This window comes from Mycteria americana, chromosome 8, assembly GCF_035582795.1.
Source record: "Mycteria americana isolate JAX WOST 10 ecotype Jacksonville Zoo and Gardens chromosome 8, USCA_MyAme_1.0, whole genome shotgun sequence".
NCBI lineage: Eukaryota > Metazoa > Chordata > Aves > Ciconiiformes > Ciconiidae > Mycteria > Mycteria americana.
In genome coordinates this window covers 28,323,542-28,338,638 of record NC_134372.1, presented here as the reverse complement: position 1 = coordinate 28,338,638, position 15,097 = coordinate 28,323,542, and the positions used below count along the sequence as shown (strand labels likewise).

General features: G+C 45.3%; 1 protein-coding gene across 1 annotated transcript in view; it reads left to right on the top strand.

The window, feature by feature from the left end:
* The first annotated feature begins 4,959 nt into the window (after positions 1-4,959).
* GLG1 (golgi glycoprotein 1) overlaps positions 4,960-15,097 on the top strand; it is an 89,120-nt gene continuing 78,982 nt past the window's right edge. Inside the window, exon 1 of the mRNA XM_075510480.1 lies at positions 4,960-5,317. Within this exon, the coding sequence (XP_075366595.1) occupies positions 5,000-5,317 (318 nt within the window). The 5' untranslated portion in view covers positions 4,960-4,999. The remainder of the gene's footprint in view (positions 5,318-15,097) is intronic.

Below are 15,097 nucleotides of genomic sequence, written 5' to 3'. Positions count from 1 at the left end.
AAGTGAGCACAGCTTGTGTGTGCACACAAGGCAGGACTTGCCAGCGCTTTGCCTGGCTCTGGCTGTGCCTGCTGCTTCCTGGAGGGCAGAAAAGCAGCTATTTTATGTGTCCCGAACCAAATTGAATTAAAACTAGGCAATGCAGCAAATGAAACAAGCAGCTTAATCTGAACCTTGTTACAGTGAGGTAGCCAGAGCATCCCAGTGGGATTTCATTTAGTTCTCCTTTTCAGTTTGCAATAAGATGTGGCAAGATTTTCTGCTAATGTAGATTAGCAGATTTTCTACTAAGGCAGTAAATTCCTTAACAGACCTGGCTTTCTGCTGGTTTATGAAGGAGAGAGAATATGAGGAAAAGGAGTTCAGGGAGAAGGAAGAGGAGAGGGGGGAAACAAAGGAACGAGCAAGCAAAAACTAGTTTTCTGTTGGGTTTGATTTGCATCAAATACCAGAACTAGTAAATGTGAAAGAACAGATTTCACTGCCGAGAGAGGTAGGGAGAAAGGGGCAAGGTCTCCCCTGCTGGGATGCGCTTTCAACTTTCTATTAGCAAATCTGCAGTAAAGACTTTTCCCAGCTAAAATATGAATTAGCTGAGTGCTCAGACACCCTTTGAGTCTAGCCGCATTCCTAAATGTTGCAGTTGCCTGCAAAATCGAGCAGAGGGGGTCACAGCACCTTGGCAGAAGGACTGCCCCTCTGCCAAGCTACTGTTGTCCCCTGCGAGCACTCTCAGCCTGCAAAGTCAAGCATGTTGGTGTAAACAGCCTCCATCACTTAAGATAACAATATTTATCATTGTTTATTTGCATTTGAGATAGTTAAAGATATTTATAGATACTGCTGAGAAGGCAGAAATGCTTTGTGCTTGCATCACTTCTGTTTGCTAAAGACGACGGGCTGTGCTCAGATGGCAGAGCTGCGGGTGCCCTGGTGTTATGGAGCACTGGGTGCTGCGGGGTGGGTGCCTGCAGGAAACTCATGCTCTGGTACAGGGGAGTTTGTTGATAGTGTCTTGGAACCATAGCAGTATCTCAAGAACACCAAGGGGATGTGGGATGTTGCTCCTATCCCATCTCTTGCAAAACAGTGCCTCTAAGTAGCAAAAAATTAGTGGAGTTTGGGGAACTATGCCCTAAAACGCTTATCTAATCCTTGGGACAAACTTAGCAGGTAACAGGCCCTGTCCAGCCTATGCTGGTCAAGAGAAAAAATGCCTCAAACTAATTTCAGTGATTATCCCACCCTGTGAAGTGTAATTAATTTGAGGGTCCATGGGGTTTAGTCTTGCATCAAGTCCAATTTGGTGCTTCTGCTAACAGCAGAGGTTGCGGAAGGGGGAGCAAATCCCCTGTGCTTCAGAGGGCGTCAAGCTGGGAGCAGCACCGAGTGCTTGGGAAGGCAGAAGCAGGATTGGGAAAGAATTGTGGCAGGTTGGAGGAAGGGCTGGAAAATTGCCTGGGTTTTGGTTGGTGTTTTTTTGTAATGGTAGGTGCTAACTGCAACACAGAGGTGCATAAATACAAGGGGAGCAACAGGCTCAGCAGTAATGACCTGGGGCTTCCGATGCTTCATGAAGCAAAGATGTGTCAACATCATTGCTCTTTTGTGAAAAACACAAATGTCACGTTGGGCTGGATGAAGAGTTGTGCGTAAGAGGCACGAAGCTCCCCTTGCACCTGACACTCACAAGGTTATAGCTGGAATATTGTCTTCTGTTTGTCCACAGCTTCCTCGGAAGCTAAATACTGCCCTGGCCATCTGGTTGTTTCCTAACATGGATGAGCAAGCGTGCTGCAGGACTCTGACCTACATGAAAAGCTGAAACAAGTGGGGCTGAACCTGTGCATGTTGTGCAGATAAAACATGAAATACCAGGCTAGTGTTGCTGCCTTAGCCATCAAGAAAAAGCACTGAATGGTAGTGGTAATGAAGCACCTGACTAGGTTCTCTGCAACAGCATTTGTTGGTGGAGATGATCACCAGTTGGGAAAGGCAGTGCTGAAGTTTTGGGGGACCCATAGCGTTGGAGGGAGGCAGCTCAGCCAGTCTGCATGCAAGGGAGAGGGCCTCAGTGTGCTGTGTGGAGGCTGAGCTGAGATTCGGAGCGGTGCCCATGGCCACATGGGAGCGAGCAGTCCGCATCCAATTAAAAATTGGAGCAGCTCCTCTGCATGGACCAAGGAAGAGCTTTTCTTCTCCCCAGGCGGTAAGCTGGAGGGTGAGGATGCTGCTGGGAAGGAGCGAGAGGCGCCCCAGCAGCTCAGCTCACCCCTGCTTCAGTCTGCAAAGCTGGGGACTGTCTATAAATGCATTTTATTGCTTGAAGTGGTGAGACTTAAATGTGCTGCCCGCTACAAAAGCAGATGACTGCAAGCACTTAATGCAGCACCCAGAGTCTGAGAGCCTTGCTGGTAAAATGCTTAAAATGTGGCAATAAGGGAATTTCTACTGAGCCTGTGCCGAGGGAGGGGGGCTGCAGCTGTGATGAGCCGCTGGGGTTATTGCACAGGCAGAGATGTCGCTATGTACAAAGAAATACCTCTTCCTTGTTTAACTTGCTGCATGGACACGGTGAGCGTAGGGGTCTTTTTATGAAATGCTTATTTAACAGCAGATTACGCAGGATAGTAAAATCCAAGGTTGGGGGGAGGATTCCTGTGAGCACGGGTTGCTCGGCAGGAGCTCATCAAAAAGTTCTGCTGCTCATCAAAAAGTGAGTCTTTCGAGACCTCCCAAGGGTGTGGGAAGGAGAAGGGAGCCGTAATCCAGCTCCGCTGCTTGCCTCCGTCCTTGTCCTGCGATGGATGGAGGAGCACAGCCAGCTCTCGTGCTGGGTGAGCTCTTCAAATAACTTCTACTAAGCCAAATGGGCTGCTAAGCATGGGATGGATTTTGCTGGCTTTTGTTTTTAAGTGTTCCCAGCTGCGCAGCCCCTGGGTGCCAGCACAAAGCCACTTTCCTGAGCCCGTGTCCCAGCACGACACTTGAACACAAGAAGTGTGGGGACTTTGCCAGCTGACCCCCCTCCCTCTCCTGCCCTCATCTCCACCTGGACGAGGCAGCTGCAGGTTGGTGGCCGAGGTGGGCTCCAGTTTGGTCATGGTGCTCTGGTAGCTGCTTGTGTGGGTAAGATGGCTGGTGGCATCCTCAAAAGAAAGGCTTGGCCCAGGCTGGACAAGGCAGCCTGGAGCAGGAAGGGAGCAGCCCTGCAGCTCTGCTTCACCCCAGCTCACCGAGCCAGGGCAGATCCCTGGAGTGCCCTGGCACCCAGGCAAAAGCTTCCCACTTTGGACTGATGCTGGCTTGTGCTGGGAAAACTGCTCCTGGAATCAACCAGGCAGAGGAATTGAGATGGGATTCTCCCTGTCCCCCATTTCCATTGGAAGCAAAGCTGAGATTCTGGGGCAAACCCATCCCAGGAGGGTGCTGTGAGCTGGCTGGCCTGGTGAGATCCTGCTGCTGGGAGGCTCTGAGGGCACCCAAAAAGATGTGGTTGCTGAACTGGTGGCGGACCTGTGTCCCACTGCTGCTGCCGACCCAACACCTGGACAGATATTTTTTTACTATAAAATTCAGAGGTCTGGCTGCTGGGGTGGAGGTGGCCGCAGCATTACCAAAACGCTGCTCCAACGGAGGCTGCGTGGTTGAAGACACTGCTTTTGGATGATCCATCACCAAATTCAGCATCTCACTCCCGTTATTGCCCTAGGAGGAACTTCTGGATCCCATGGGATCAGCCATTGTAGATCCTGCTTTGGGGACAAGGTCACTCTTACAGGAGCGCCCGTTTCTCTCCATCCCCATGAAGAAAGCCCATATGGAGCCACAATCGAGTGTGACATGCCAAATCCCAGCCCCAAAACAGTGGGCCTTGCACTGAAAGGGCAGGAGGTGCAGCCAACCCACCAAACCCTAAAACAAGCAGCCTTGTGGCACCCCCAAAATGTGATTTTTTTGCCCTTGTACAGCTGCCTGCTCCCTGGGGGGTACCCCAGGGCTGGGCTACCCTGGCACAGTGGGATAAATCCCGTCCTCTCCTGCCAGCCTGCGCGTCCTGCCCCACGAGGGGCCGTGGGTGCATCCATGCACGGGCAGGTCGCCCCAGCTGATAACTCAGCACCTGGCGTGGGGAAACACCAGCATGAAGGTCGTCTGTGTCAGTGGGGTTTGCTGCCCATCTCCAGGATGATGCAACCCTTAACTGCATGATCCCATGCTGTTTTGTTAATGTGAGCCCTTGCCCACGAGCATCCTGGCTGGCTGGCAGTCACTATTCCACATTTTGTGTTTTTTTCCCAATATTTAGTCAAGTTTTTGGTTTTTTTGAGCAGCTATTCAATATTTTTTCTTCATTGTTCCATATGTGGCCCCACGTTTTCTTTACTGCATGTTTTCTTTACTGTCCAACCCTACTCTGAGCACTGTTTCCTCATGGCCCTTCCTATGTCCTACATCACTGGAGCACCCAAGAGCTTCTCAGGCTTTTAACAACTCTCCCCAATGTTCCTCTGAGAAGGACGGCACTGCAAGCTCCGTTTCACGGGTGGGAACGGAGAGATTTAGGGGAAAAACTGGCTACAGCTTCCGGATACCTGCTATGGGAGGCGCAGGGCCAGGCTGCCTTCCCAGAGGTGTGAGTGTGCCTGGGGCATGGCTCCTTACGTTCCCTGCCACCAGCGCTGGCTCAGCAGTTTGGCAAGCACCATCCTGCATGGCTGACAGGCAGTGGGGGCCACCGTGGGGCCATCATGGCGGCCGGGGGCTGTAATGGCGACTGGGGGCCGTGATGGCGCCTCGCCCTCCTGAGGCGACGGCGGAGGGGGCGGAGCCACGGGACGCGCTGAGGGCGGGACCAACGAAAACCACATCCCCTCGCCTGAAAGGGGCGGGGCCGGGAAGGGGGCGGGGCGCGGGACGTCAGCCGGCGCGCTGATTTGCATACGGCGTGCGTGCCGCTGGGTAGGCGGGCGGCTGCGCCGGAGGTGGCGGATCCAAGATGGCGCCGTGCGGACGTGTCCGGAGCCGCTGGCCGGGCCCGGCGCTCCTCCTGCTCCTGGCGCTGGCGGCGCGGCCGGCGGCGGGCGGCCCTCCTCCTGCTGGCCCCGTCGCTGGCGGCGGCCTGGTCTTAGCGGGGCAGGCAGCGGGGCCGGGCGCGGCGGGCCCGCGGGGTCCCCGCGGCGGCGGCGGCGGCTCGGGCAGCGGGTGGAAGCTGTCGGAGGAGACGGTGTGCCGGGAGGACGTGGTGCGGCTCTGCTCGAAGCACAGCTGGGCCAACAATCTCGCCGTCCTCGAGTGCCTGCAGGACGTCCGCGAGGTAAGGGCCGGGCGCGGCGCCGGGCCGGGCCTACCCGCGGCGGCGAACAAAGAGCGGGGCTCCGCGCCGCCCGTGCCCCTCGGCCCCGCCGCTGCTCCTCAGTGGAGCCAGCGGGGCCCGCGCCGTCGTTCCTTGCTTACCTCATGATTTTTGTTTTTAAAAGCGGGGTTTGCGTGCAGGCCGGCGCTGGCCGCGCTTCCCGCGCTGCGCCCCCGCCGTTGTGGAGCTTCGTGTGAGGGGGCCGGGCCGCCTGCGGGAGCCGCCTGCGGGGGTGACGGTGAGGGCAGGGGGCCCTGGGAGAGGAGCCTCCCTCCTGCCGGCACCCCTCTTTGTTTGCACCTCCGGGCTCGGTGCTGCCGCCCTAGCAGCACCCTCCTGGGAGGGAGAGGTCTCGGTGGGATGGCTTTGTTTTGGCTGTGGTGCCTTACAGGGTTATTCGCTTTCAGATGTCTGGGGAGAGTCCTGCCCGCGTTGTGCTGAGGAAACGTGCCTTGCTGGTAGCAGCAGTGACCTGAGAAGGTTTTTTTTCAGGTTCAGATTCCCGCCTTCGTGTAAACCTCAGCTGTAGAGGTTTGGTTTCCAGTGCTTGCTTGTGTGTGTATGAAACTAGATACACAATCTTTAGACCCGGCTTAGATTATGCGGGGAGGTTGGCTGGGCAACCTGTGTTGTTCCCAAACATCTGTTGTGAGTGGTTTAAGTCTAACGCGAGAAAAAACTGAGTTCCTACCTCAGAGTCTTTTCTAGACCCATCTTTTCATTCATTCCTTGGTGGTTCTTGCTCAGTTTGAAGAAGCCTTTGGGAGAAGTGTCTTTGGTGAGCTGATTTGGTGTTGAGGTCTGTTTAGTTCTTGGCTTCTCTGCTGTGAAGTCCAGGAGTGTCAGGCTGGGTCAGTTTTAATGGTGTTTTATCAAGTGGAAATGCAGTCAGGAAAAAACCTGTGCCTATTTCTCATCTGTTATTGCAGAGACGGCAGATGGCAGTGACTTAATGGTTACTCTCATCAAGGGGAGTCTTCAACCAATAACCATCAGTGGCTTCCTGGCTTAAAATCCAAAAATAATTTAGATTTTTTTAATCGAACTTCATATTTTAATTTTGGACAGGTAGTCTGGTAAGACACTCATGGCACACTTTTTAAATGAGTCCTGATGCAATGTCTGTCACAGTTATAAAATGCTCTGATATTTGCTTTATGAATAACTTATCCCTTACTGTTTTTTCCACCTGTCTGGGACCTTTTGGATCCCCTGTTAGGGAGGCACCATCTCTGACACGATCTCAGAGGCTGCGCTTACAGGCTGTGGCTCACAAGCTACCAGCCTGCCAAAAAGGCAAGCTCTTATTGTTCCTTTCTTTACAGTTGTGTGGCCCCTCCCTTCTCTTTTCATAGTTCCAGTGCTTATTGGTTTTCTGCCATTTTAGTGGGGTGGACCTTTTTATCATCTAGTTTATCAGCTTTCTGCTAGAATAGTTTTGTCATTTTACTGAGTTAAACACAGATGGGGGTGAGTGCAGGGCTAGGGTGCAGGGAGAAGCAAAAGATGAAGGAATGCTTCGCAGCACCCTTTATTTTCAGAAAGTACAAGCCCTTATGTTGGTTCTGCATATCTCATGAGAACTCCACTGTCTTTTGAATGTTATGTCTTGCTTGTGGTTTTCCTTTTCCCCTTTCTAAGCCTGCCTTGATGTCAGTAGTTTGCTGGCTGTTGGTCTTGTCTAGCTGTAATACTGTCTGATATCCAGTGCTGAAGGTGAATCTTTTCCTGGGGTGACATCCCAGGCACTGATAGGACATCTTGGGATCATTTTGGGTTGAGTTTTCTCTGTGAAGGTGTCTCTCTGCAGCCTTGTCCTTATTTGTCTGTCAGCCTGTAAAGAGCACTGTCAGCTGGTCTTAGACTCAACAGTTCGTCTGCTGTAACCCAGATGTGATGGGCTGTATCCTGATATAAAAATGAATTCCCAGAGTGCTGCTCTGAGAAATTAATTAAAATAACTGACTTCTGTATATCCCTACTGTGTAACTCTTGATATTTAGACAGAGTAGAAGTCATGAGTTTTAAACATTGGGTGGCACATTGAGTGATAGGGAATGGGGTCAGATGTTGTCTCAGACACTTCCTCTGCATTGGAGGTGACAGCAGAGGAAATAAGTGACATATTAGCTGTTACTGTTGTCGATACAACTTTTAATTTTGACCCTAGAGCATCTGACAGCTTGTTTGGACAATACCAGAAAAGAGACAATTAAATTTTAAAATGGGTGGGGAACTAGTCTAAGTCATATAAGCCCATTTAAAAAAAAGTTGGGCTATAGTAAATGGAAGATTTGGGGGAGTTGCTGTGTGTGATAGCATCAGTGAGGACAGTATTTGGACACTGCTTCACTACAAGTAGCAGGTAAGATTTTTGGATGCAATTAGGCTGCAGAAGCAGCCTTTTTTCCATAGGTGTTTAAGATGATCATACTTTTCTCATAACAAATGTTCCTCTAAAGTGGAGAAACTTTCAGTTTGAAACTAGGAGCATTACTGTTAAGATTATCCATTGATTTTTCTTCTTAGTGTGATACAGAAAGGCGAGGACACTTTTTAAAATTTTGAATAAGCAGAGGAGACAACTACTTGAAACCTTCCTTTTGAGTCCATAAAGTATAGAGGAAAGAAAAGATGTACTTGTTTTGTTAGCCAGTGTGAATGTGATCACATTATTTCAGTATGTGCTGGTTTGTTAGTGTGGATGTCTTTAAAGTAAGTCCTCCCTTGCTTTTGCTGGTTAGTTCTTCTGAATCTAAAGAAACAGGAGTGTTGTGTCTGTGGTTGACTAGTACAGGAGCCTAGCTTGTAGGGTGAATGTTGAGAGAAGCTGTTTAACACAAATATTCAGTAAAGAGTAGTTTGACACAAAAGAAAACAGTAAAAAAACCCCAACAACAACCCAAAAAACCCACAAAACCAAAATCGTAAATTTTAAAGTTTTGCTTTTGAGAGGTTACTTGTAGACTGTCAATTTAAAGTATTATCAACACAGGTATTTAAGCACTGTGTGTGTCTTAGAATTCTTTTAAAAAAAAAAAGACCCCCAGACTGAGATCAAATACTTTACCACTGATTTTCCACCAAGTCAATAAAATGCTTAACTGACGTAATGCAGAGTCCACTTCTGCAGGTGCAGAACTCTTCTGTATTTCATGTTGTTCAACTATTTGAAAGATAGAAATCAAGGGACAATCATGCTTTTCTGCTTCCCTTTCAAAGTATAAGAATGGGAAGGATGCTCCTTAACTGGAGGAGGTAGTGGTCAGAGCTAGTCAGCTTAAACATCTTTGACTATAATCAGAAAATAGAATCAAATGCATGTTTTGGTACATTTTCCAGATGAATTAATTTCCTTCTCGTTAAAATTATTTGTGCGCTGGATATGTTACTGGTTTGAGTCACTTAAATTTTGTCACCAATGTTTTGATTGTTATCCAAATAATTTTATGCCAAGATGTAAAAAGAGTAGAATGGGGTGGTGTATACTTCTGTCTTTCAAAAATGTGTTTTAAAGTGCTTTTTTCTGAAACGATTGTGGTTGCTAGCCTGTTTCTAGAGAGACTTCAGAGCTTGCATTTCATTTAACATAGACTACAGCCTTTAAGCCCTTTTTTATGGCCTGCCTATTAAACTAATTTTCGTGGTGGTTATAGTATAAACGAACCCATGAAATATTAATATATTTGCTAGGAAGAAGATTTTGCATGATTAATGATGATTTGCATTTAAAGCCTTACTGAGTTGTTGAATTGGAGGTAGGAAACATTAGCAGGTATGAAAATATCTTAACCAGTGTAGCGCTCTTATCTGGCTTATTAGTGGAGCGTAATTTTACTGTTAAAACATACCTTAGATCTGATTAATCAGTGAATTAACTTGAAATCATAATTGTTGAGCTTTACTTGCATTGCACTTGTAAAGATTATGTAGTATTTGTAGGATATCCATCTATATAATGCTAATGCATTATAGGCTAAATAATTTTTCTAAGATCAAGTGGTCATGGTTAAGTTGGGTTTAGAGATCAAAGTTTTGGCCTTCTGCTGCTCTCTTCATCCTGAATGGTTCAGTTTCTTTGGTAGCACCTTTATGGCAGGGACAGTATAATTGAGCCCCAATGCTCTGCTTTCTGGAAAAAATAAGGCTTTCTTAATGTTGAGGATTGGGTTAAGAACAAAATGAATTAATGTTAAAGCTGTGTATTTTAAGAATAGTATTTTTCCTGTTATTTCAGATGCATAGTCAGTGTAAAAGGCCAGAAAATTCATTTAATACGAGTTACAGACTAGGAAGCATGTAACATTTGGCAGGTTGGGAACTGGCACGTTTCTTACATATAAATGTTTTATTCCTCACTTGGTATGTACCTGAGCTACTTAAGTGGTCTGATAAAACAGTGCCAGTGAAATTACCTAAGTTTTAAAATTATAAATGGAAAAGAGAAACCAGACGGTAATGCATGCTTGGAGTCTTCATCTCTTTTGGTAATACTGTAGTTGTAGGAAAAGTCGTGTGTGCTCAGTCTCTGTGCTTGTTCTCTAGTTTTTCTACTTTCTTGGTAAGGGGATTGGAAATGTGAAAGCTTCCCTGAAGCTTTTTGGTTGCATTGAGATGGATAAGTGATCTGTCACGGTAGCTCTATTCCACTCCATCCATCCCCATCATCCCCCCCCCCCATCTCTGTAATTTATAGAGTTGAAGGACGAAGGTTTTGCTTTGACTCAACATGCTACATTATCTCGTATTTGAGCATGTACTCATGTTATTTCCATCTCTCACAGCTTTCCCATGCACAAGTGGAGGCTAGCTTTTAAAATACCTTTTTTGAGATGTCAGGGCTGGGGCAACAAATGACTGTTTACCTGTCCAGAGCTGTAAATAATTGAGGGCTGTGGATTAAACATAGCACAGGGGTGGGCTAGTTTTTAGGAAATGCAAATAGTGAAGACACTGTTTACTGAGTTGGCCATCTTCTTCAGTGCTTATAGTTTGTTTTCGTCCCACAAAACCTCCAGGCATTCTCCCTGGCTTTCAGGTGGGCTGTTTTGAATGGGAACTGCCTGTTTCTCAGGGTGGTAAGTACATAGCTGTGGGATGAAGGCTGTTCTGGTTCTCTAATCATTACTATTGCAAAGGAGTAGGCAGTTAGTATTCCAGTGATGCTCTTACAGTGCCTACAGCCTTATCATCTAGTTCAAATATCAACACGCAAAGGGATTTTTTTTTTTTAAGGCAATGATCAGAAACCTGGAAAATGTACCTTAAGCATTGCCAAGGGCTTTGCTTACACTCTCCCTTATTTCTAAGGGATATTGACCTGGTGATGATTCAGAGCCACCTGTACATGGCACGGGAGTTTAAGAACTCTTACATCCTTAAGGAAAAAAAAAAAAGGAGAATTCTTACCTGTAGTTGAAGTTGAGCTAAGTTAAAGTAAAAATGTGTTGCAATTTTAAGAGATTGAGTTAATTATTGGACTGTAACTGAATGGTAGGCTCTGTATGAGTTGAAGCCTGTGCATCTGTATTAGAAATTTCCAGTTACCATTCTGTCTCAAACTGAATTTAACAAAGAATTTACAGTGGTTTGTGGCAGATGCAGATTAATTTGAATGGTCAAGACTGGTCTCTCCTGCTTCTAAAATTCATAAAATGGAAGATGGATCTATCAAAGTCCATGGAAGGGAATGCTTGGACCTAGGAGGAAGGGATTGAGATAATTAAGTTTTTTAAAAAGAAAAAAGAGCAACAACAAAAGAAAATGATGGAGACAAGGTTGGAACACTCTCTGAAGCTTTTTCTCCTGAGGCTTGGCTTCTTAACCAAGATTAGCCACATTTTTGTTCTGAAGTTTTTGTTTTTCCTTGTGTTCAGATAGTGTAAGCCCAATTTCCTCCTGGCTTTGGTAGTTAAGTCTTAAAGTAAAATTCTAAATACACTTTAGAAGTCTGATTTATGCTTGGGTTGGTTACTTTGGCATCAACCTTTGGCTTCATCTCAGGATGTAGCAACATTTAAAAGTACCCTTTTCATCTTACTAAAGCCATGTGTGAGCTGACTAGAGGGTAAGATGGTCTCTGTCCTGCTAGGTCCTGGACTTACTGTCTTGTGAACAGAGCGTTAAGCACAGGTTCTTAGTTCTCCATATCCTTAGCCATCTTAATAGTCGCTGCACTTCTGCTTATCTGAGAGAGTTATTTGTGTGATTTGGAGGGCGTGGGGTGGTGGTTTTTTTTTTTGTTTTCCAGTTTTGTGCTGTTCCTGGCAGACTGATACTTGTGATAGCTGGTTATGCATCAGTTTGGCCTGGGATATTTGGCTTAATAAAGGGGATTATTTTACAATTCTGCTTCCTCTAGTGAGTTGGCAGTGCTGGCCTGCTGCAGCTCTGAATACCGAGGAGAAAAGAAACAGAAATAAAAGGGGAGAAGTAAAGTTTGATGCAGGCTGCGCAGTCTGAGCTTGGCTCAGGATGAACTGAGAAAGCTGTGTTATGCAGAGGTCTGGTTATGGGGAGGTGATTTACTGAGCCAAATAGCTGAATATATTGAAAAGCAAAGACTCGGTCAGTTGTGATAGTAGACAGGTACAACTAGATTGTATTTTTCCTGCTTGCATCCTCTCCTCCCTCATACTGGAGGAAAGGAGATCTCTCTAGCTCTGGTGCTGCTTTGGGTTGTCATGGTTGGAACGGAATTATTTGAGGAAAGATTATTCTAGGCAAATTATGTGCTGTCTTTTTTTTCTAGTGTAGAGATAATGTCTAGAAGTTCTTTATAGTGTAGCTTTCCAGCATGCGAGCACCACTTTCTTGGGGGACTCTGCTTGTTTTGGTCTTTGGAAAATGTACACTTACTTTTGGAAAAGTTTTGCAGTTATTCTGCCTAATAATAAACCCCAAAGAATTGGATGAGTAAAAGGTCTAGGTAATTGCCTTTTTATTTGAAATGTTGCCTCAAAATATTTTTTTTATCTTCTGCCTAATTTAGTTTTAAGGTCTGTGAAGTTGGTTGCTATGGTACTAAAAAATTTCAGTTCTGTTGATCATTTTTTTTTGTCGTCATGGGATACTTTCATTTTCTGGATGTTCAGTTTATCAGTATCCATAGCAGTGTGTTAGGTGAGGAGCAGAGATCCTCCCTTCCCCAGGTACCAGCTTGTAGCATAATTGCAACCTCTCTTCATCAAGGCAGTAGATGAAAACCCATACTGTTCTACTCCTGAGCGGAGGTGGCATTCATAAAAGCTGCGTCCTGGCATGCCGGTATCTGAATGTCTGCAGCTCCGAGCTGAGGCATTTCCTTCAGCAGTTAGAGGGGTGTCTGTTTTCTCCACGCTGTCTTTTTGTGGGTGTAGTGCCTGAGTTTATTTTACTTTTTTCCTTTGGATAAGTGTATCTTGTAGCTCTTACAGCTTTGTGAGCTTAGATTTCATGTGATTTCATGTTTCATTAGAGTGCATTACTTGGTTGTAATGTCTAAAATTTTGCCTTAACTGAAACTGTACATTTGATGTCTTTATTATTGTCAGTGCTGTGGCTTAAGACTAATGGTTGCATCTAAGATCTCTTGCTAGATAACAACATAGGGACAAATGAACATTAATCATGCGGGACAGGAAATGATTATTCGCTGCGTTTGTTACTATTTGCATCTTTGCCTGAAACAATGCATAAGAACTGCAAAGGTGACAAAAAGGTAGTATTTAATGTAATAAGTATTCATGGTTTCTCTACATGCCTGAAGGATTTTGGTCTCTTGCAGTTAGTGGTAGAACTGTGTGCTCTTCTGTGAAAAACTTCTTGTAGTTTCCTTATTTGATTCTCAGGAGTTTTGAGTGTCTTCTAGAGAACGCAGCTGGTTATGTTGATATAATTATGTACTTGTATGTAACAGGGTAGGTTAATAACAAGTAAGCTATTCCAGCCCTGCTATGCAAAATCATTCAGGCAAATGTGCTGTCTTTTGTTTAAAAAATAATGCCTATCTTAATCTGGTGGCAAGTTTGCTGTCTAGATCTCTTGAATCTTAATAGGAGGCTCACCAGCCTTCATCATGCTTAGTAGTTTGCTAATTGAGACTTTCTTTTCTAGAGTGACCTGTTAGTGCAGGGTAAAATACTTTCCACTAAGTGAACTGCAAAACAAACTCAGCAGAGCATGTGTTCTTTTTAAGTGTTGAAGTAATTGCCCTACAAAAAGTTTTGATAGAATTAAACAAACAAACCTGCTTGGTGTGTAGACTTTCTGTAATGGTCCAGGCTTGATTTGAGCTGAGTCAACTTTGTTACACTGTTCTCAGCTGAGTTAAAATAAGATCTGGAAGAAGCTTACAGTAAGCTCTTTCATTATCAAATTGATTTTTTTGGTTATGTCAGTGTCTGTGTGGCCTATCTACATATGTCATAAAATCAGAAGAACTAACCACCTTCAAGTAAAATCACTGCAACACCATAGTTGTCATAATGTACAACATGAATTGTTCATGAGACTGCAGTTCTTTAACCATGTTCATGGTGATTTAAACAAATCGATATTAATATGATCCTCTTATTGTTGAATTCAGACAGGCTAGTCAAAATCTGGTCTCCATAGATACAAGGTTCTGAGTAAATGCAGGTGGAGAGAACTGTTGACCATTTTATTTGTCAAGCATTTTATATTGCTATTCACCTATGACATTGTGTTGACCCTGCTGCTTTTTTTGATTGTTACTTTTGAACTGATGCTATGAGCACTATATTTTTGGTGTTTCAATATTTGAGACACGTGAGGGGTGAGATGCTGGGTCTCTCACCATAACACAGCTATTCAAATTCATGATGACATCTATCTTACCTTACTGAAGTCTGTAGAGTCAACTCTCTGTAAGCAACAAGTATGCTGATGCAGTCTTTCTTGCTGCCAGTCTTCAGACCAAAGGTTCAGTCTCCTTTTCAGTAACGTACATACATTGCAGTTGGCATCATTAAAGAAGTGTGGAAAAGTCTGCGTGTTATAGTTGGCAACCGGAACTGTGTTCTTAATGAGTAGTGTAGAACAACATACAGGAAAATCTTTTTAGTCAGCATGGAACTAGAGAAACTCAGTGTGCTGTAAAGTGTAGTTTGAATGGGAGATTTCTTACAGCAACCTTAATGATCCATTTTCTCTGCTTAAAACAGTGAGATGAAGTTTCTGCCACTCCTGCTGAATCACTGCCTGAAAAGCAGACATACCAGGTCAATGCTTACTGGAGGGAAGTACAGGTTAGAAAATACTTCGTGGTGGTCGCTGCTGGAAAACATGGAGCTGTTTGAGTCACTGTCTGCAGCAGAAGTCAAAGATCTTGTGAATGTAGTAACATTGCTTACTTTTTTAACTGAAGGCTTCCAGGCAGTGATCAGCACCCATCTTCACTTATTTGTTTCTGAATACTCGTATGAAGCAATGTTATATTTTAAAGCCAAAAAAGAAAAAGCTGAAACACTAGTTTATGGTGTAAGTCTTCCCTGCATTTTTATTAAACTGAGTACTGGAATGGGACTCCCGTGGCAAATGCTTGTCCTGTCTCTAGGAATCTCAATGGTAACAGATAACGGCATCATCTGGGAAGGTGTGGTACTAGGGGACATACTTTTCCCTCAACTGAATCACAGCTCTAAAGGTGTATGCTCATTCTAGTGTTATTGTTAATAGCCTTAATTAGAAGTATATGTGCAAAATAGTAGTTGTAGGAGGGATGTGATTCTGCGCTTTCCT